Raw genomic sequence first — 21,456 nt, forward strand, 5'->3', positions numbered from 1 at the left:
ATGATCAATTAGGAGGCCGAAGCCCTAAAGGAAGTGATGCAATAGGTGACTGGGTCGACAACATTTAAGTAAGCTGAACCTTGAGGTCTATTATACATCAAAGGGGGTCTCAAAGGACGCATACGCTTCAACCTGTGGCTCCAGCCCTACAGGAAATGACTCAGCAAGTGCTCCATCTCGTTGCACCTGCACCCAGCGGCTCGCTTGCAAGATTTTGGCCTGAAGTTCTTCCCAGACCTATACCCTAGCCATCCAACATGCATATCTGAGAATCAGGCGTCTCTTTAATAATGACAACAATTTAGGAGAGAAATGAACATTCACTTTTTGTTGTCTCATAAGCAGCGTGGTGCCGGCTCCTTTGGACCTTTTGACCCCAGACTTCAAAAACTTGGCCACAGGCCAGCTGTGTCTACACATCTTAAAGCCCATGGTGCAGGTTAACCGGAAGTTTCAATTAATGGGTACATAAAGCACTCAAAATATGTATATAAAGTTAGAAATGTCTCCAAAATGGTGTTAAAGTCCAGTTTTTGTCGTTTTTGGTTAGTAACGGTTATTTTTTACGCAATTCGGCGATGATGTCACATGAGCAGTGTTGTATAGTAGCGAAGTAGAAATACTTCGTTACTGTACTTAAGTAGTTTTTTTGGATATTTGTACTTTACTTTACTACTTATATTTCTCTGTACTTTTACTTTTACTTCGCTACATTTTGCGAAGAAAACGGATACTTTTACTCCGCTACATTTCGCTTGAAACCTTCGTTACTCGTTACAAAATCAACTCATCTTTAGAAAAAAAAAAAAGAATCATGAGAGATATGAGAATAACGTCGGGGACTGTGGTAGAACACAGACTGCGAGCCTGTTTGGCGAATCAGCTGTCCCAGCGCACGTTCGCAAAGCCCCCTTGCTTAGTTACTGTTGCTACGTCGATCAAAACTCCTACGACTGTCAACACACAAATGCATGGCTAGGACGAGGGCAAGGGCTATCAAAATTCTACTATTTGTATCAGGCTGGTTTGTACACGCAGTATTACAACACTATCTTATACACTTCACACTCTACTTGCTGCTGACTGAGCACAGTAGATCAATACGCCGCTTGTATCGTTTTCTATCACATACATTTCAAACATGAGGTCCGTTGTAAAAATAAACCAAGGAGTGCATGTTTGATCGATCGTCATTAAAGCTGACTTGATACGAATGTAACAACGTTGTTAAACTAGTGAGATCAGATCCAGCCTTGTTTGGTTGCTATAGAAACGCGTTACCTACAGTTGAGCTAACGTTATTCACCGAAGTTCTAAAGGGAACTACTTTTCGAGGGAGATGAACTTAAGCAGAGCATACATTTAATAAGCATGCAATACGAATAAGAAAAAGGCTAATTATTAAAGTATTTGAATTGTTTTATTATGTTGGCCGGCGCGAAGTAGAATAAACGGAATAATCACCTCAAGGCAGGGCAATAAACAGTTTGATATGCCCGGCTCGCGGAAGGTTACCGCCCTCGACTTCGTCTCGGGCGGTAAGCCGTCCACGAGCCGGGCATATCAAACTGTTTATTGCCCGGCCTCTCGGTGATTATTCCTTACTTATTCTCAAAATTCTGACCCTTTGCTTTTTTATTAACAGCGGTTACTTGTACTTTTACTTTCAGTACTTAAGTACATTTAATATCAGAAAAGTACTTTTGATACTTAAGTACAGTAAAGATCAGATACTTTAATACTTTTACTTAAGTACTATTCTAAAAGGTGACTTTTACTTTTACTTAAGTAATTTTCCAGTAAGGTATCTGTACTTTTACTTAAGTATGGCTTTTGAGTACTTTATACACCACTGCACATGAGGTAGACGCATACTAGCACTAGCACTATGGCGTCTGACGGGGATGAGACAGTGATTATGTTGATTATGTCGATCTAGAAATAGAAGGCATATTATGCGTTCTATTTCTTCTAAATATGGGCTAGCTTGACAGTCCCACCTGTGAACCCCTAGTGTTTATTTCTAAGCTTTAACCTCTTTCTCCGGTGAAAACGTTGTTTGCATCAGGCCTCTCTTTAATAATGACTAAAAGTTATCAGAGAAATACACATTAACTTTTGTCTCATAAGCGGGGTGGTGCCGTCTCCTTTTGACCTTTTGACCCCAGACTTCTGGGGGAATAGCTGAATCAATTCATTAGTCAATCAGAAGCATGTAAATATCTTCCCGGTGGTGTAAGAGGATGAACAAGGTGTCCTTCAACATCTACGCTTCCAGGCGATTGCAACGGTGCCACACATGAGCATATTCGAACATGTTTAATGGTAGTAATTAGCTGTCGAAATTGGAGGCCTTAATCAATAAGGAGCAGCTATTGATTTGCTTCCCGATATAAATTTGTGACAAATGACATGTTATTTAGCATCTACACATTGAGCTGAGTCCAATGACACCAAGCATGACACTCTGTGGGCAAATTGTAACATGTATTTTACATGGTACACCTATGGTCTAGGTCTCTAGGACATGATCTCGGTGTGGCAAGAGGGCGAGCTTGATCTCATTGGAGTCAGCTCAACGTGTAGATGCTAAATAACATGTAATTTGTCAAAAATCTCCATCGGGAAGCAAATCTATAAATGGTCATTATTGATAAAGGCCTCCAAAATCGACAGCTAATTACTACCCCGAAACGTATTCAAATATGATCATAGGTGGCACTGTTGCAATCGCCTCGAAATGTAGATGTCAAAGGACACCTTGTTTGCCCCGTTACGCCTCCGGGAAGATATTTTCATACTTCTAATGGATTGATTCATATTTTAAGGTTCTCGGAGTGAGACTTTAAGCGGCTGCAGCAGAAGTGTTGAGACGAAAGGTGATATAAAGACATTTATAGAATATTCCCATTCACATTATGATTCTTTGTCATAACATCCGACCAAACATCCTTTACATTCACCGAGCGAAGATTATGAAAGTCCAGGCCCCCCCTTCCTGCACTCGGGGTCCGACTGGGCCAAGTTTCGGGAAGGAAGGGCCCCCCCTTCCTGCTCTCGGGGTCCGACCGGGCCAAGTTTCGGTGCGGGGGTCCCAGTTAGGCCCTAGAATAAGGTATTCAAATTTCAGGGCGGTAGGACCTTCCTATCTCAAAAACTGTTTTTCCACCACATCCGCCTTAATGAGTGCCCTTATAGTCCCCTTCTGCCCGTCTGGTGCCCTTTTAGTGCCCCCTTTAGTACCCTGATAGTGCCCTTCTGCCCATCTGGTGTCCTTCTAGTGCCCTGTTAGTCCCCTTCTGCCCCTCTGGTCCTTCAAGTGCCCCTCTGCCCATCTGGTGCCTTTCTAGTACCCTGATAGTGCCCTTCTAGTAACCTGATAGTGCCCTTCTAGAACCCTGATAGTGCCCTTCTAGAACCCTGATAGTTCCCTTCTAGAACCCTGATAATGCCCTTCTGCCTGTCTGGTCCTTCTAGTCCCCTTCTAGTGCCTTTCTAGTACCCTAATAGTACCCTTCAGCCGTCTGGTCTTTCTATTGCCCTTCCAGTGCCCTACCAATGCCCTTCTAGTGCCTTTCTAGTGCCCTGATAGTGCCCTTCTACTCGTCTGGTCCTTATTCAATTCAATTCAATTCAAAGTGTTTATTGTCATATGCATAAATGAGACGTTCTCAGTTGTGCAGTGAAATTCTTCCTTTGTTTCCACAGACTGAATGCCAAGATTTGTTTTACAAGATAGATAGAACAAATAATACATTTAAGTTAAAATAAATAAATAAATAAATAAATAAATAAATAAATAAATAAATAAATAAATAAATAAAAAATAAAAATAGTGCCCTTCTTGTGCCCTGATAGTGCTCTTCTGCCGTCCGATGCCCTTCTAGTGCCCTTCTGCCAGTATGGTGCCCCCATGTTTGAAAAAGTGTGCTAAAGTGCCCTCTATGGTGGTGAAAATTAGAGAAAGTGCCTTATTGGCTGCCCTTTACACGTGACCAAAAATTAAGGAGTGCCCTAGGTTGCCCCTGATGATGATGTGCCCTCTGGAGCAAGAATATGGCAAACCGAAAAAAACATTTTGTGGTTATCCATTGAGGTGCAGACGTTCCTCTCTTTGGTAGCTGACGAACGGGGAATGCGAGGCGTTGCTTTCATGTGGCGTCGCCATGACAAACAGCTACATCGAGTGGTACTTAAATCTCCACTGGATAACGGAGCAAAAAGCGGATAAGAGTCAGTACCCATAGTGGAAAAGCGCAATTAGATGCCAAGTTAGAAAAACGCAATATTTTCAGTTTGCATAATCCGTTCAAAATGTATATACATTTTTTGAGCGTTCAAGATCATTCAAGTGTAGGTTTTTTCATGCAAGAGAGACGATAATGGTCAGCTATCACCTCAACCTGAAGGAAAACTTCCTTAAATGTTTCCGTAGCTGGCTTTCAGCGGTCAAAGACTGTATGGTAGCGGCACATTGAATTTTCTCCGGTCAAATTTAAATGTTAGTAAAGATGAAATCAGTAAGGCATCCTCCTTTCTTTGGCCAAAATGGAAAGTGCACAATGATGTGAACAACTAATTTTGGTGTTTATAAAGTCGCTAGAATAAGGGAAAACAGTGTCTTTGAAGCTATTTTTTTTCTGAGATCCCCCAGACCTCCCGTTTAAATTATGAGCCCAACTATTCTTTTAAGTGCTACATGGAGATGTAACAAGTGCCCCGAATGGGACCTTCAAGGCAGCGCTTGCTAAGGTTAGGGGATAGGACCTTCCAGGCAGCGCTGTCTTTAAGGCTCCATTGGGGGAACCAAATACCATCAAGTTAGAAAAGCCACTGTGTCCGCTGGTGGGGCCCCTTGTTGTCCAGAATGTGCCCTTTTTATTTTTTCGCCCCTGCCCTTCAAACAGGCTGAGTCCTCCACTGTATCATATAAAGAGCTACGGGAGTCGTAAACGGCAACAATCACTTTCTCTTCCATGCTGCAGTTCACCCCGGATATCTAACTGATTTGTTTTGTCTTGTTTTTGTTTTATTTATTTTTTATTTTTTATGTTTATTTATTTCCAGAATGTCTTGTTTTTTAAACGATTTATGATGACTATATGCTCTGTAAGGTGACCTTGGGTGTCTTGAAAGGCGCCTCTAAATTAAATGTATTATTATTATTATTATTATTATTATTATTATTACTGCACTGAGTTGGCCGGTTGAACGCTGATTGGCTGTTACGTTACACATGTCACTCAGTGGCCACGCTGTTGAACGCCGATTGGCTGTCATCACGCGAATATCGCGTCAAAATTTAAATATTTTTAAAGATTGATAGATTGCGGGGAAAATAGGACCCATTTTTCCCAGAAAAGGGTCCTATGTTCCCTGCTTTTCCGAAAAGGGTCCTATGCTCCCCGGTATGTATGGCTACAGGGAAAAATAGGACCCTTCTTGGGAAAAACGGCGAACATAGGACCTATTTTTTTTTAAAAAAGGGTCCTAACATAGAACCCGGGGAACATAGGACCCGGCGGGGAACATAGGGATGACCCCGTAATAACGACTGCACAAATGGGAATACCCTTACTTCCACGGAGCACATGAAGCGAATGCTTCTAAAACAGTGTGTTTGACGGGCCTTTATTATGCAGTAATAAAGGCCCTTTAAAATAAACAACTAAATTTGCTGTTGCCTACGTTGCGTGGCGGTGTGACTAGCCTACTTGGAACAGACTTGGAAGCATTGGAAGGCATCGACAAAATGGCCGGGTGAGTTTCAGACCGAGTTTGTTAGCCGCGGGACGAAAACGGTAGTCTCCCGGCAATATCGGGAGTGTCCCGGGAAAATCGGGAGGGTTGGCAAATATGACATCAGCTGCTGATGTCACCCTAGTAGGTGGAAGACGTATCTTAAAACTGGATGGATGGATGATCTACTGTCTTGTTTGCACTTGGTTGGCCTATTCAATTCAGTGTGTCCTAGAACTGGAGGTGCTACAACTGCTGGCTTTGGTAGGCTACTGCAGCTAGTTAGCATCTATCTATTATAGGCTATTTAGCCTATTATTGTAAGGGTGGGTTCATATCATAGGCGTAGCCTATTATAAGGACACCGGGGAAATGTCCCAAAGATATCCATTGAAAAGCTGCTCATTGGCGCACGGTTGCATTGGTACATGGACCTATTAAAAGGACACCGGATTGAAACATGGCGTCCTTTACATTTCTATGGAATGGGATGCACAGACATTTTCAACTCTTGCAAATCAGTAGAAAGAATAAAAATAATAAAGTAATGCTGGCTAATGTCATGATTTATTTTTTCAGCCTGGCCCACATCGCAGATGCTATAGATGAAATCCTGAGGACTGAAGTTGGGACCGATCACCTTCTCCTATTTCTCGAAAACATTAGCCATGTGCTGACAATTGAAGCAGCCGAAGGGGATTTGCCCGATGAGCAACGGGTCTGTCAGCTTTTATCCATGGCCATTCATGAGCTCGATGGAGCACGTATGCAAGCCATGTCAAGGGAGCAGCTGCTTTATCTCCTGGAGAGCCACTTCAAAGTTGGAGACATTGCGAAACAGCTTGGAGTAAGCAAGCGGACCATTCGAAGGAGGATGACTGAATATGGTCTGTCTGTGAGACAGACATATTCAAACATTACAGATGAAGAACTCTGCAGAGTTATATTCCAGTTCATCTCAAATTGCCCAAATGCAGGTATAAGGACTGTGACTGGACATCTGAATTCTCTGGGAATAAGGTGAGGACACGTATTGTTGAACTCATTCAACATTCATCCGACATGCTTATGTAAATGTGCTCACAAATCAAATAATTGATGCAACCTCATTGAAAAAGAGACTATTACAGGACAATTGATTGGAAGGTAAACACAATAGGCTACTACCTTGTAGAGCCCGATCCATTAATATGCCGGCCGATTTTAGTTTATCTCAGAATAATCGTCATCGGCCAAAAAAATTTTTTATCAAGCAATAGTGTTTCGTGAAATGCATTGCTGCCATGGATGTAGCATAATGAATAGCATTAATGCTATAGCCTACTTACAGCAGCAGCAGGTGTGTTGTAATACATTTGATTCATTTACACTACATTGAGAGTTAGTTCCCCCTGCAACCAATAGAAGAGGCATTGGTCATCTCTTGACTGTTATTGATTTGCAAATTATATAATAAAGTACACTTTGTAAACTGCTATGTAAACAAGTATCTGTCCTCCTCAAGAGTCACACAGCACAGGGTTCGTCAGGGTCTGAAAGCTGTTGATCCGGTTGGTAATTTTCTCCGTGGGCTTCAGTTAAACACGGTTCCAAGGGTTCCATACAGCGTTCCGGGTCCTCTCTCCCTGTGGCACATTGATGGGAATCATAAACTGATACGGTATGACCTTTAATGAGGCATTTTACAAATATTATTTATTAATTTATTTATTATTAATTTATTATTGTGGTTTTGCAAGAATGTAGTGCCAACATTGTATTACCCATATTCCCACATCAGATAAGTGTTTTCGTAACTCTTCACAGGTGGAAAATTGTAATACATGGAGGTATTGATGGATACAGCCGGCGGATTATGTTTCTCAGTGCCAATACCAACAACAGGGCTTCCACTGTACTCCAGTGTTTTCTGACTGCTGTCGCTGAACATGGTTTGCCACAACGCGTACGAAGTGACAAGGGAGGAGAAAATGTTGAGGTGGCCAGGTTCATGCTTGAACATCCAGAACGGGGCCCTGGTAGGAATTTATTTCATACTGGTTGTATACTTGTGATTTCGTTGAAACATTTATATAAAGCTGTTTAATCAATAATGCAGGGACAAACAAATGATGAAACTTTACCGTGACAAAACAAACCCCAAAAAGTATTTTTCTCTTTCTTGCCCATCCGTCCAACTGATATAAATCAGACAGACGTAGCCACATCACAGGGAAGAGTGTCCACAATCAGAGGATTGAAAGGCTGTGGCGTGATGTGTGGGTCATGGTGGTGTCAAACTACTACCACACCTTCAGGTACCTGGAAGAGGTTGGATTGTTGAATCCCGATGAAGATAGCCACATCATCTGTCTCCACTACATCTTCCTACCAAGACTGAACTGGCATCTGAGGGAGTTCATCAGGATGTGGGACAGGCATCCCCTTTCAACAGAGGGAAACAGGTCCCCACAACAACTATGGGTGGCTGGCTTGCTTTTGGAGCCACAACAGGATCTTCATCTGGTAACACTGATTTCATTGTAAAACACCTGATCATAAAAAACAAACATATCCAATATTACGATTCTTACAACATGTGGTCCATATTTCCACAGGCTGATGCTACAAACTGGGGCATTGACTGGGAAGGACCTGTTGCAGAACCTGACCCAGTGGCTGTGGTTCAGGTTTTACCAGTCCATTCAGACCTGCAGCAGACAATTGAGGAGCATTTAAGGGGTACGATTGATCCATACATGACCAGTGACGTCTTCGGCATGGACCTTTACTGGCAAGCTTTGTCACTTGTTGCACAGCTTCACTTACCGGACTAGTTCTGCTATTTTGTGCCATAAGTGAGCAAACTATTTATGTGACAGTTTGGGTTGATGCATCCAATTTGGGGTTGGCTCATTTATGCATTTGCAAAAAAAAAAGAAGCCTTTTTTATATTTCCAGTTTTATAAATGCATTGTCTTATTATTGTTTGGTATTTGTGAAAAATAAATGACATCAAATAACTGTTCAAGTTCTTCATTTTTAAATAATAGAAACTAGAAAATAATTACATTAATATTCTCAGCCCTCGTGTCGTTCATATATGCCACCGAAACACTGTGAATGTATCACACTTGAATAATGAAAGTCAGTGCTTTGAAGAGTTTCTCTTTACTTACATTTCTGCAAATATACACGGACAAAGACGACACATTAATAACGACACTTTTTTGATAAACATTCATGTCAGTACTGAACTACAAAGTGTTAAGGTTTCAGAGGACAGAAAGGTCAAATCCACCCTGTGGTACTACACAAATCAATACTATGCCTGTGTAAAAATAAGTGGAGCACAATGTATACTGCACAATGAAATCAAACAACAAGAAAAAATGACTTAAACAATTAATGGCAAAAATAATGACTAGACAATACAATTATGTAAGTTTCTGTAGGGGTGTACTTGTCTAAAATACACTTCTCACATGAATATGCTCAACATTCAGAATTAATTATGCACTTATACACTCTGGCCCCTAGAGTAATTCCTCTCTATTTTGCCAGTCTTCTCCTTGCCTCCTGTCTTTCATTTTTGTGGTAGCGCTGGGTGGTGTAAGGGACATCAGAGACGCTTCTGCAGGTTTAGAACCGGAACCACAGGAACCAGAATCTGGGAGGCAGGCAGGAGAAGTGGAGGTGTGGGCAAGTGGTTGAAGAGCTGGTTTGGTTGACTGGAGAGGAAGCTCAGGAGCAGGCCTCAGAACAGAAGATGGAGCCTCTATGGGCTCGCGACAGTTCTCCCTGTGCAGTGCCTAAAAGTATTACCTTTTTTGTATAACAAAGCATAATATCAGATGACAACATGGCTACACAGGAAATGGCACAGATACTAGGTTATTACTGGCTGGGTAAAGTGTTTATAAACTCAACATCTTGTGATTGTCGCAGTATTTATCACTTGGAGCCGGGTGGTGCTTTTCTCCATCACCATGATATTAATAATAATGACTTGCCGGATGTGGGGGTATGGCTCAAACAATGGTGCCTGACTCCACATACGCGCCTTGATCCACAGTACTGCTCGTAGAGTTGGATGAAAAGTGCCTCAAACACACGATTGCAGTCAGGTCACTGTGCTGGGCTTCTCCCTCCTGCAAAGTATTTGCAAAGGTATTGAGTAGCATTAGTGTAGTACAAGACATGATGTAATGGCTTGCCTTGCAGTATTGTCATGCTTGCTCAGAGTATTCATTTAGAATATATTTGTTTGTGAATGTGAGCTTAATTCAAATTGTATTCATGATTGTAATCATATACTCGTGAAAATCTGTTTATTCTTGGTATTGTACGGATAATAAATTGTTGTGTTGGTAGATCTATAGTCTCCTGTGTGTACAAGGAAATATGAAAACAGGCAAGAGAGGAGATTTAACGCTGGTTATGTTGGCTGCCATTGTCATCTCCTTTATTTTACACCACATCAGATATTCTTAGCATTGTTATCTCAATCAATGAATAATCTACACAATTTCTTCTGTATGACTCTGATTAAATAAACCCAATAACCAATAACCAAAATAAACCTTCAAATCAAATTCATTTATCTAATTACATTAATATAAATATTAAGTATAAATGTGACTCTTAACAGATATACTGTAGTAAAAGATAACACTTTCAGTGGTGTTTAATGCCAAGTCTGTAGACCTACCCATTTTAATTACAGTAAATTACCCAAACAAATTAGCAATTCATTATCTCAACTAAAACAATAATAGGTCTACTTTGAGAGTGAATAACCGTATCAAAACAGGCACCATCAAAATAGCCTACATTTAAACAACACTTTATCCGTCCTACAACATTATACATTGCTGTTCCAAGTGATATAAATGTGCTGGTTGTATAAAACACTAGTAAATCCTAAACTAAGTCATAAAATCACACGGAAGCGCTTTACCCAAACAAATGAGCAATTCATTATCTCAACTAAAACAATAATAGGTCTACTTTGAGAGTGAATAACCGTATCAAAACAGGCACCATCAAAATGGCCTACATTTAAACAACAGTTTATCTGTCCTACATTATACATTGCTGTTCCAAGTGATATAAATGTGCTGGTTGTATAAAACACTAGTTAATCGTAAACTACGTCATAAAATCACACTGAAGCGCTTTGTGGGCACATACCAAGTTCAGGCGTTCCCACGGCGACGTAGGGTAGCAGGCGTCTGAGTGGCGACGAACTTATCCACACGTCGAGAGTAGACGTACATTTTGTCTGAATTTCCTTCTGTACGTCGCCGTGACACCGCCGCCGGTGGGCGGATCTTCCATGCCGTCGCCGTGACGTCGCTGCTGGTCTCTCGTCTGCAGTCCCAATCAATCCCATTCAAAATTTCACACGTTCCCACGGCGACGTAGGGTAGGCTGCTCCTTCGCCTTTTCCAGGGAATCCTTAGGTTTGGCACTATCCACTCGCCATATCCACTCGCCATAGGCCAGCGCTTGTGGGCCTGGCTGCTGAACGCCAGCGCCTAGAGCAGGGGTGCCCAAATTCTTCCCAGTGGAGAGCCCAAATTTATTCGGGTGGAGGCTCGTGGGCCAAAATTTAAATTTTTCAGTATATTAAGTTAAATATGGGTATAAATATTATGCGTGTGCAAAATCAACACTATCACAATGTCATTTTGAAAAATGTATGATAATGTTTATTGTGATTCACATTAATGTTCAAAAAATAATAAATAAATCATAAATCTGTCTTCTTTAAATTAGAACAATACAATACGTAGGCCTAACTATCGATTTGATTGTTGAATTTAAAAAAACCCGCGCGCGGTTAATTTGTTCCTCCGTCAACTGAGACGTAATCGAGACGGAACAGAGCTGGCAAGAATCAATGAAGTAATAGCCTACATAAATGGTTTGACTGATGCGTCTTTTTGGAGGATGGGATCAATGTAAATTGTTAATGAGAGATGTCATATGTATGTGCTGTATATATACTCATGATTTGAGTGGCTTCCATACATAGTAATGATTGATGTATTGGATTAGACTATTGAACCGTAGGAAGGTAGGCCTACCTCCTGAATCGGCTTCTTACGAGTTGTATATTAAAAGAGATATAAAATATAACCTATACAAATATGTATAAAGCTTTTAACGTATGATACGGAAGGTTCTCTCTCTCCTCGGATACTGAACTCTGCTTTAATGCTACAATGATAGGTAACTTAACCAATAGCAGATACCCAGGAGTCTTGTATTCTAGCCAATCGCACACATGGACTGCCCCTTGTTGATTTGCATGCTCCTCCTATAAATGTGGCAGTCGAACGTGGTTACTTCATTCGACTGACAGCATGCCTGCTGACGTTGCCAAACCCGCTCCCAAGAAGGGCTCCAAGAAAGCCGTTTCTAAGACCGCAGTCAAGGGCGGTAAGAAGCGTCGTAAGACCAGGAAGGAGAGCTATGCCATCTACGTGTACAAGGTGCTGAAGCAGGTCCACCCCGACACCGGTATCTCCTCTAAGGCGATGGGAATCATGAACTCCTTCGTCAACGACATCTTCGAGCGCATCGCCGGTGAGGCCTCTCGTTTGGCTCACTACAACAAGCGCTCCACCATCACCTCCAGGGAGATCCAGACCGCCGTCCGCCTGCTGCTCCCCGGTGAGCTGGCCAAGCACGCCGTGTCTGAGGGCACCAAGGCTGTGACCAAATACACCAGCTCCAAGTAGATTCGACCTCTTTTAACTCAAACGGTCCTTTTCAGGACCACTGAAATACGTCTAAAAGAGCTATACCTTTAACTATGCAGACGCTGTCCATATTTCAAGCAGTATTTTGGGGGTACGGAATGCATTTAAACCAAGCTTAGAAACGACGGGCTTTGGACAGGACTTATCTGAAACTGAACACACACTCACGGTACAGTTTGAATGCTTCGGAATAAAAAGCCTTTTTGAGGATTTTTTTTTTTTTTGTATAGGGGTAGCCTACCGGCAATTCAGCGGCGTTAAACTCACTCCCCACACACAATCAAACGAGTCTCTGCTCTGCTCCTTGGTTGGGAAGTCTTTCCCCGCTCCTTATTTTTCTAAGACCATCCGTCTTTTGAAACAAATGCATTTGAAGTGTTTGAATCTGATAACCTCACTTTGAGTTTGTCTTATTTGATTATGTTTATTGTTTTCATGGGGATGCCAAGTTGGGTTGTTATCGAAGTCTCCATAATGCTGCCGGCATGCTGTCAGCAACAACTGGCAAGCCAGTACATCTTCTATTTCATTTCTTTATCTTTTTTGTTTTTGTAAAAGACCAATAATACTAAAGATCCGTGTAAACGGTGTGTTTCAATAATTATTGCCTATGAACTTTATTTAATGAACTGTTGATTACGTTACATAGGCCTATGTATAGGGTATTCTGATTGATTCTACTGACTGATGATAAATAGTCTGATGACTATCCGTGGGGAGACTGTAGGCCTACATAGCCTACTCCTTGCTCGATCGAAAACATGCTCGAAACTCAAGAACAGGGAGAGAAAACAGCAGAATAACTGCTTGATATGCATGTTCATAATTCATAATTCATGTTTCTGAGTTTAGTCGACCAAATGTATTTCCTTTTTTAAGCCCAGTGTATGTGTGTGTGCCTATATGGCCATACCTATATGGCGATTAACTGTGACCAAAAATATTTGAATTTAACGAACTCAAAAATTAATTAATTAATTTAATTCAAAGCAGACCGGGTTTTTAGCTACGGCAACGTAAAATATTCGAACAAGGCAGATAGCTCTTGATATTCTTATTAAAGCAAACACAACCGTAATGAGCAACTATGAATGCGTATAAACCACCAATAACTCACACAAAAAGAGATGGCCCATACAATCGCTGAATTCAAAAAAGCCCGCGCGCGGTCACATCGTTGCGCGTTTAAAGAATCTTTGCCTCAAGGGTCCTGTATTCTAGCCAATCGCACAGATGCCACTGCCCTTGTTGATTTGCATGCGCCTCCTATAAAAATGGCAGTCGCGCGCTGGTATTCATCCTCAGCCATCATGCCTGCTGACGTTGCGAAACCCGCTCCCAAGAAGGGCTCCAAGAAAGCCGTTTCGAAGACCGCTGTTAAAGGCGGCAAGAAGCGCCGTAAGACCAGGAAGGAGAGCTATGCCATCTACGTGTACAAGGTGCTGAAGCAGGTCCACCCCGACACCGGTATCTCCTCCAAGGCGATGGGAATCATGAACTCCTTCGTCAACGACATCTTTGAACGCATCGCCGGTGAGGCCTCTCGTCTGGCTCACTACAACAAGCGCTCCACCATCACCTCCAGGGAGATCCAGACCGCCGTCCGCCTGCTGCTCCCCGGTGAGCTGGCCAAGCACGCCGTGTCTGAGGGCACCAAGGCTGTGACCAAGTACACCAGCTCCAAGTAGACTCCACCACCTGGTCTCAAACAAACGGTCCTTTTAAGGGCCACCCAACTGCACTACAAGAGCGTTTCCTTATTTGCATCAAAAACATTTTATTTTCGTGTTATTTGCTTGTTAAAGCAAGATTATGTCATGATTGTTACTACCCCTCTAAAAAGTAGATATTCTATACTGAACTCAGAAAACACGACTCGATGCCGAAGAATAGATGTGCAGTCTAGCCGTGAAATATTTCCAGATTACCTCCTAAACTGCCTATTAAGTTATTTCGCGTTTGCTGCACCGCTTGCATATTCCATGAGGCTCGACAGATCGATTGGAAAATGTAAGCACTTAGATTATTTTAATAGCTTGTCATACACCTTCCAGATCCTTGTTAGGCCCTTACATCTGGTGGAAATGAAAAAGGGAATAAGTATTGTGTTTCCTTCACCTGTTTCCAATTTGCTCTATCGCAGCCTATTCATAATCAAGTGCTGCAATGATAACATTTTTGATACTGATACACTATCGAGTAAACACTGTTCCGTCACAAATGGGAGGAAATGTTGATTATTGACATCACAAATCAATATTGACCATCCATCTCCTTTATTATTTAAGTTGTCTTTGGACCTATTTTCCAAACTGCGAAAATGCCAACTGAATGTAAATTTAAACATGTCATGCTGTGTTGGTTAACACAATGGATTCAGTTAATAGTGTGAGTGCGAGAGGCCTTGCATGCTGATATTCTTCTTCTTGACACGTAGCCTACTTATGTTAATTATTGTAAGTCACTTGGGATAAAAGTTACTGCGAAATGCCCTTAATAAAAATGTACTATTCTGGCTGCACACAGGAAATAGTAAACACTTGATCGCTCCAGCTGAAAAGGAAAGAAAGGGGCGGGCACCATTGCGAGAGCGGGACTTCAGCCCCGCAGAGAGCGGGACTTACTGCTACCCGGGCATGGGGAAAAAAGCCCGGGTGGTACGTGATTGGTCCGTTTTATAACGTGTGATCTGGCCAATGAGGAAAGACATTGTTGGGTATATTAACCAGTTGGCCGTCGATTCTATGTCACTGCAACTTCTGAATTCAAACCTTGATAATCATGTCTGGACGAGGAAAGACCGGAGGAAAAGCCAGGGCGAAGGCCAAGACCAGGTCATCCCGTGCCGGGCTCCAGTTCCCCGTTGGTCGTGTGCACAGACTTCTTCGCAAAGGCAACTATGCCCATCGCGTCGGAGCCGGAGCTCCGGTCTACCTGGCTGCCGTGCTTGAGTATCTGACCGCTGAGATCCTCGAGTTGGCCGGTAATGCCGCCCGTGACAACAAGAAGACCCGAATCATCCCCCGCCATCTGCAGCTGGCCGTGCGTAACGACGAAGAGCTCAACAAACTCCTCGGTGGAGTGACCATCGCTCAGGGCGGTGTGTTGCCTAACATCCAGGCCGTCCTTCTGCCCAAGAAGACCGAGAAGCCCGCCAAGAAGTAAACTGAAAACCCATCTACAATCCACGAAAAGGCTCTTTTAAGAGCCACTCAAATCTACTAAAAGATATTCCGTCCAAGTCAACTGAAATGTTTATCTCAAATGTTAGAAGCAGGAGGCCCCATTCAGATCATCTTTAAATCTTTACATTGACCTAACTGTTTATTAGGGTAGTTTAAGTAAAGGCGGGAAATAATGCATCAAAACAAGATAAAAGCAATCATCTGAAAATTCAAGTGGCCAATAATAACGTTGATATGGTCCCTGAGGTTTGCTCAAGAGCATCACTGTTAAGAGAATTATTTTCTCAAAATGTAAACCCTTTTTTGTGCTCAACATGATGAATAGCATAACATTTGCTACAATGAGCTTTCAATGTCTTACGTCTCCAGTAAAAGCAAGAGGTGCAAAAACGCCCGTTGTGAAAGGGTAATGTTTAATGGGGTAAAGCTTTGCTAGGTATTTATGTTTATTGATTCATTTCTATTTATTTATTTTTATGCAATGCAAGTATGCTAGATTCCTCCCCCCCACTACGACGGCATGTAGCCAACTGTTTCAATCGATTTAGTAGCCTAATTCCAACTATAATTTGTAAACTCTCCAAAATTACGAAACTATGGCCTATTATGAATTTGATAGCATCATTTTCTTTCTTCATGCACCCACTAGGATACATTGCTTGATTACCAAAAACAAAAACCTTAAAAACTGAAACTGGTTCAGGTGAAATAACTTTATTTTTTGTTTCTTTGTAAAATGCCGGAAGATTTGTTTTAGACACTCCACGAATATGCCAAATGAATCTCATCACACTAATTAGGAAACCCTTATCTTATTCTTCATATAATTTAGAAATAGGCCTATTCACTAAACAGTTATTTTGTATATGCTGTTTTATCGATATGCTACGAAAGCCATCGCCCGCTCCAAGTTATATTGATAAGTGGGTCATGACTTTATTTTTAATCTAGTTGTGTAAAGGGATGGTTCTGTGCTGAATAAAGGGCAATGGGAGGGGCCTGTAGAGAATGGGAGGGATCTGTAACAGTACCCAGATAGCAAAATGACATTGAATCAACGTTGAAACATGGTCATGGAGGTTGATTATTGGTTGTGGTTGGTTAAGGTTGAAAAATCAACATTGAATCAACATTGTTTTATGGTTGAAATTGCACATTGAAATGCCAACGGTGGATCAACATTGAATCAACATTGTTTTATGGTTGAAATTGACCATTGAAATTGACATGAAATGCCGACGTTAAATCAACGTTATTTCAATGATTGTTATCTTTTGTTTTGTTATGTGATTTTGTTTAAAACTAACGAAAATGTAAAAGAAATGAATGCATGTGTACATCTGTTCTTGTTCTAGTGATGTTACATTGTATGAAAAAAAAAAAGAACATTCACTGTGATTTAGCAATTGGAGAAGTCTATGATGTGGCAGGGTTTGGAAGGGGGGAATGTAGGTGTACACGTGCATATATTTCTTGATATGTAGCCCCTACGATAACCTTTCCCTCAAAATAGCCTCACCCAATCGCACCTCTGAACTTGGCCATAGGCTCGGCCAATCAATGACTAGCATGCAGGTGCCCTGGCGAATGGGAGGAGAGGAGAGGGCGGGACTAGAGGAGGTCGGCGGGAAACACGGAGAGGAAGACGGCGGTTGGGCGCGGTGCCATGGCGGACGGAGATTTCGAGATAATAGATCAGTTAAAGAACAGTTTAGCTCTTAGTTATTGCGTGTGCCTGTGCGACATATTTTTATCTGAGCAACGGAACCTTTACGGCTTGAGTGGCGAGTGGAAGAGTGGAAGACTCCACGCCATCAGTGCTGAAGATTCATCTGGTGTTAACCAGTATAGTTCGCATAGTGCGAGGCGACCGTCCTTGCTAGGTATTGCAGTTTGTTTATTCACCACTCGTTTTTCAACTGTTACACTATTGCTTTTATTTTTCCATCTTCTCTGAAGTAGGGGCGTCTCATCCTCTGTCCATAAAGTATAGTTAGGGGGAATACAGGGTAAGACACACCGATACCTTCTGATATTCCGTCCTTTAGGTCTTCACCGTGAGAGGTTAAAATCCTAAAGCCTAAGCTATTGTATTTCAACTGAGCAGGTAGAGCAGACACGAGACCATAGGTCTGGGGGTTAGGGACCTAGATCCTCTAACTTCCAGCCATTCAGGGAAGAGTGATTTACCCCTACCAAGCGGACGTAGGTCCCGTCCGCTACACATATCTTGTTATGTTACTGTACAGACGAGTGGTAGGCTAGGCCTATATTGTGTTTTCTACTGTAGCCTAAGTCTTTTATTTACTTGTAGGCTATAAATAAGAGAACGTTTTATTTATCTTTTATTCATTTAGTTTCTTGTCTCTTTCAGCCGCTGCAAGACAGTACGATAAAAAAAATTCTCATTTGGACTTCTCCAATACTGTAAAACGGTGGCTACGGTACGCTCCTGAGCGGGTGGGAGGGGTGAAGAGGACTACTATCTACTTCACCGGTGGAAATATGAATTTGAAAAGGCAGAAAGAGTGTTTTATGGTCTCACTGTCTAAATAAAGTTTAAATTAATTAATGAAAGTGTGATTGGTCTTATTTGATTTGATTGTTGCCATTCGTGTGGCCGAGAACCGTGAATAAAATGAATACATTTTTGAAAAAAACATGCTTACCAACTTTCAGGTTTCCCTGCATTTCGTTTCAGTCTTCTTCGCCTCAAATAAAGCAGCTGACAAATGTTTAAATTATGGTTGAATCAGTAACATTGTTTCAATATTAAATCAACCTAAATTAGATGCTTACCATTGTTTAGATTATGGTTGAATGATGGTTGAATCAGTAACACTGTTTCAATATTAAATCAACTAAAAATCAACCTTATTAACAGTGTTTAGATTATGGTTGAATGATGGTTGAATCTCCGTCAGTTATGGTTGAAAATCCGACGTTGATACGATGTCGGACGTAACGAGCGCTTTCAACATCGAAACAATGTCGGGCTTCAACGTCTTTTCAACGTCAGTGCCTGATCATATTTCAACGTTGATTCAACGTCATTTTGCTATCTGGGTAGGCTGCCCTGAATCTCTCGAAGGTCCTCAGGAAGCCTTTTTAAAGTCAGAGCGCTCGTTCAGTGGCACATTGAATAGACTACCAAAGCTTCTGGAAAATGTCCGGACGCGGGAAAGGAGGAAAGGGGCTCGGAAAAGGAGGCGCCAAGCGTCACCGTAAAGTTCTCCGTGATAACATCCAGGGAATCACCAAGCCCGCAATTCGCCGTCTGGCTCGTCGTGGCGGTGTGAAGCGTATCTCCGGCCTCATCTACGAGGAGACCCGCGGTGTCCTCAAGGTGTTCCTTGAGAACGTGATCCGTGATGCCGTCACCTACACCGAGCACGCCAAGAGGAAGACCGTCACCGCCATGGATGTTGTCTATGCCCTGAAGAGGCAGGGACGTAGGCCTACCCTGTACGGCTTCGGCGGTTAAACCAGACTCAACAAACTATGACCCCAATGGCTCTTTTAAGAGCCACTCAAATCTTTCTAAGAGTCTCCTACCTTGATCTAGGTATAGCCTTTAAGTCCTACTCAGCATTTGCTTGGCTTTGAAAATGCCACAATATCAATAAAGTAGGCCTAGTATAAACGGTCAATCCAAATACATTTGTCGAAAAAAATGAATGAATTGCACTGGCGTTATAACGGTCAACTGACACGAAGTCAGATAGTAGGCTACTTTACCAACACAGTCTCACTCCCTACTCGTCAAATGTGTGACGCATGGCCAATGATCCCTGGCGTCCATTTCCGACGAAAAATGGGTACCTTTTTCGTCGTTTTTCAACGCGGGGGTCAGTCAGATAGACATTGATGTTAATCCCTCACCGTCGCATATAGACGAAAGGAAATCAATGTCTATCAACGGTGATGCCGTCACGTTATGCAACTATTGTCTATTGATTTGTTTGACAGATTCACCATTAAACGTGTTTCTAATGACATTTCTAGCGAGATGTACTTTTTCCTTGAATAATCTTCAGTCAGTGATTGTGTCTGATCTTTAGTTTTATAGTTATTGGGAAGATTTTATCGGCTCGCTCGCATGTTTCAACGCCGTCAGGTTGCTAGGGACGCTGCTTTCGCTAGCTCAAGTGTTTCCTGCGTTTGTGTTATTAAACCGTTACTTTATGTAACTTTTAACGATAGGATCTTGTTAGAAACACGTATATCTGAGAGCCAACCCAGTCGCCAAAAGCATACGTTGACAGTGTACGTTTTCGTGAACACTGGATTACGTCGCATTTCAACATAAAATAGCGTGTTGTGTACACACACACACCCACACACACACACACACACACACACACACACACACACACACACACACACACACACACACACACACACACACACACACACACACAGACACACACACAGGGCCGTTGCACCAAATCCTGGGCCCCTATACTATTGTTGACGGGGGGGGAGAAAGACGTGGCCGATAGGTAATTTTCTTCTTTTTTTTTTTTTTTTTTTTTTTGCCATGGGCCCCCCCTCTGCCTTGGGCCCCCCCACAACTGTCCCCCTTGTCCCCGCAGTCCGTCGGCCCTGCACACACACACACACACACACACACACACACACACACACACACACACACACACACACACACACACACACACACACACAATGCATTTCGCTGCTAAAATAAATAAATATAAATCGCCTCAAATATTATTACTTATTATTACCCCCCCCCCCCCCTTAAATAAATACTATGGCAGAATAAAGAATAAATTCATTCATTATTCAAATGGAAATTGAGCTGGCCAAATTAAATGATGTATCATTTTGCCTTCGCCTACAGGCAGGTATAGGGGACACAGCATGTCCTACCAATGTACATAACCTGGCAAGTATGCAACAAAAGAAACTCGAAAATAAGCATGTGGGCCCAATACTAAATGAAAATGGTATTTTAATAAAAGATGAGAAAACAAAAAGGGAAACGATAAGAGAAATGTGTGAAAAAATGTATAGAAAATGTGATATTACAGTTTTTTTAAATTGCTTGAACACTATAGACACATGCTTAGACCAAAGCAACACAACTTGAAGTTTTTGTTTCTATACCTTGAAACATGTAACCATTCCTTAAACAAAAGCACTGCTTTGCACTTTAGTTGCAATTGTGCAACACAATTGCTCCTTTCTGCAACACACTTGCTCCTGCAGACTACACACTATTTCATACATATGACACTTAATTAAAAAATGACGTCTCATTGTACCATTGGGAAAACACATCTATTCAAAATCCTAAAAACATTGGTTAATTGAGCATACTTAATTACACACCTGAAAACACCTTCTTCCAAAACTGAACACCAACAGTTTCATCCATAATAAGGACATTCCGACTCGAAATCAGGTATGTCTTCAACTCTCTACTTTTACTCTACGTACGTAGTACGTAGAGTAATACGTAATATGTACTGTATTGCAGGGTGGCTGATGCTCCTTTTTGAACGAAAGTGGTAGTTTTGTGATTGCCTACATTGAGATGTTTCAGTACTTTCTATGGTATATACAGTAAAGTACATTATATACAGTACTATAAAAAAGAAGCAAACCAATACAGTATCATTTCGTCGTTGCTTTTTTCTATAGAATGACTAGAAGACCTTCTGGGGGCGGACGCCAAACGCCTGTTCACCCAACAGCAGAAACTTGCCATTGTGGACCTGGTCCGAGCAAACAATGCAATCCGTCTCAACCAGCTACAG

The 21,456-nt window shown here is 41.9% G+C and overlaps 5 protein-coding genes and 1 long non-coding RNA gene across 6 annotated transcripts; 5 read left to right on the top strand and 1 right to left on the bottom strand.

The window, feature by feature from the left end:
• Window positions 1–5,374: 5,374 nt before the first annotated feature.
• Window positions 5,375–8,742, top strand: LOC115559913 (uncharacterized). Its single transcript, XM_030379110.1, has 6 exons — window positions 5,375–5,760; window positions 6,319–6,759; window positions 7,244–7,399; window positions 7,546–7,757; window positions 7,931–8,244; window positions 8,337–8,742. The coding sequence occupies exons 1-6, from the start codon at window positions 5,753–5,755 to the stop codon at window positions 8,553–8,555; spliced, it is 1,350 nt and encodes a 449-aa protein (XP_030234970.1). The 5' UTR covers window positions 5,375–5,752; the 3' UTR covers window positions 8,556–8,742.
• A 128-nt stretch (window positions 8,743–8,870) lies between these two features.
• Window positions 8,871–11,003, bottom strand: LOC115560191 (uncharacterized). The gene is made up of 2 exons (XR_003979707.1): window positions 10,912–11,003; window positions 8,871–9,869 (listed from the first exon to the last, which is right to left on the bottom strand). It is a non-coding gene; the product is annotated as an uncharacterized LOC115560191 (long non-coding RNA).
• Window positions 11,004–12,065: 1,062 nt separating this feature from the next.
• On the top strand, window positions 12,066–13,090 carry LOC115560114 (histone H2B 1/2). The gene has a single exon (XM_030379439.1). The coding sequence runs from the start codon at window positions 12,090–12,092 to the stop codon at window positions 12,465–12,467; it is 378 nt and encodes a 125-aa protein (XP_030235299.1). The 5' UTR covers window positions 12,066–12,089; the 3' UTR covers window positions 12,468–13,090.
• Window positions 13,091–13,778: 688 nt separating this feature from the next.
• LOC115560006 (histone H2B 1/2-like) lies at window positions 13,779–14,224 on the top strand. The gene has a single exon (XM_030379273.1). The coding sequence runs from the start codon at window positions 13,799–13,801 to the stop codon at window positions 14,174–14,176; it is 378 nt and encodes a 125-aa protein (XP_030235133.1). The 5' UTR covers window positions 13,779–13,798; the 3' UTR covers window positions 14,177–14,224.
• A 1,015-nt stretch (window positions 14,225–15,239) lies between these two features.
• On the top strand, window positions 15,240–15,692 carry LOC115560044 (histone H2A). Its single transcript, XM_030379331.1, has one exon. It carries the CDS (start codon window positions 15,270–15,272, stop codon window positions 15,651–15,653), a length of 384 nt encoding a protein of 127 aa, XP_030235191.1. The 5' UTR covers window positions 15,240–15,269; the 3' UTR covers window positions 15,654–15,692.
• A 3,133-nt stretch (window positions 15,693–18,825) lies between these two features.
• Window positions 18,826–19,253, top strand: LOC115560168 (histone H4). The gene has a single exon (XM_030379498.1). It carries the CDS (start codon window positions 18,840–18,842, stop codon window positions 19,155–19,157), a length of 318 nt encoding a protein of 105 aa, XP_030235358.1. The 5' UTR covers window positions 18,826–18,839; the 3' UTR covers window positions 19,158–19,253.
• Window positions 19,254–21,456: the final 2,203 nt, after the last annotated feature.

The sequence above is a fragment of the Gadus morhua genome, chromosome 2 (genome assembly GCF_902167405.1).
Source record: "Gadus morhua chromosome 2, gadMor3.0, whole genome shotgun sequence".
NCBI lineage: Eukaryota > Metazoa > Chordata > Actinopteri > Gadiformes > Gadidae > Gadus > Gadus morhua.

Bases quoted from the DNA above. Each gene is read 5' to 3' on its own strand.
- LOC115560168 (XM_030379498.1), top strand. From the start codon at position 18,840: ATGTCCGGACGCGGGAAAGGAGGAAAGGGGCTCGGAAAAGGAGGCGCC.
- LOC115560114 (XM_030379439.1), top strand. From the start codon at position 12,090: ATGCCTGCTGACGTTGCCAAACCCGCTCCCAAGAAGGGCTCCAAGAAA.
- LOC115560044 (XM_030379331.1), top strand. From the start codon at position 15,270: ATGTCTGGACGAGGAAAGACCGGAGGAAAAGCCAGGGCGAAGGCCAAG.
- LOC115559913 (XM_030379110.1), top strand. The intron at 7,400-7,545 runs GTATGACCTTTA...AACTCTTCACAG, and splicing joins GGGAATCATAAACTGATACG to GTGGAAAATTGTAATACATG. The intron at 8,245-8,336 runs GTAACACTGATT...ATATTTCCACAG, and splicing joins CACAACAGGATCTTCATCTG to GCTGATGCTACAAACTGGGG.
- LOC115560006 (XM_030379273.1), top strand. From the start codon at position 13,799: ATGCCTGCTGACGTTGCGAAACCCGCTCCCAAGAAGGGCTCCAAGAAA.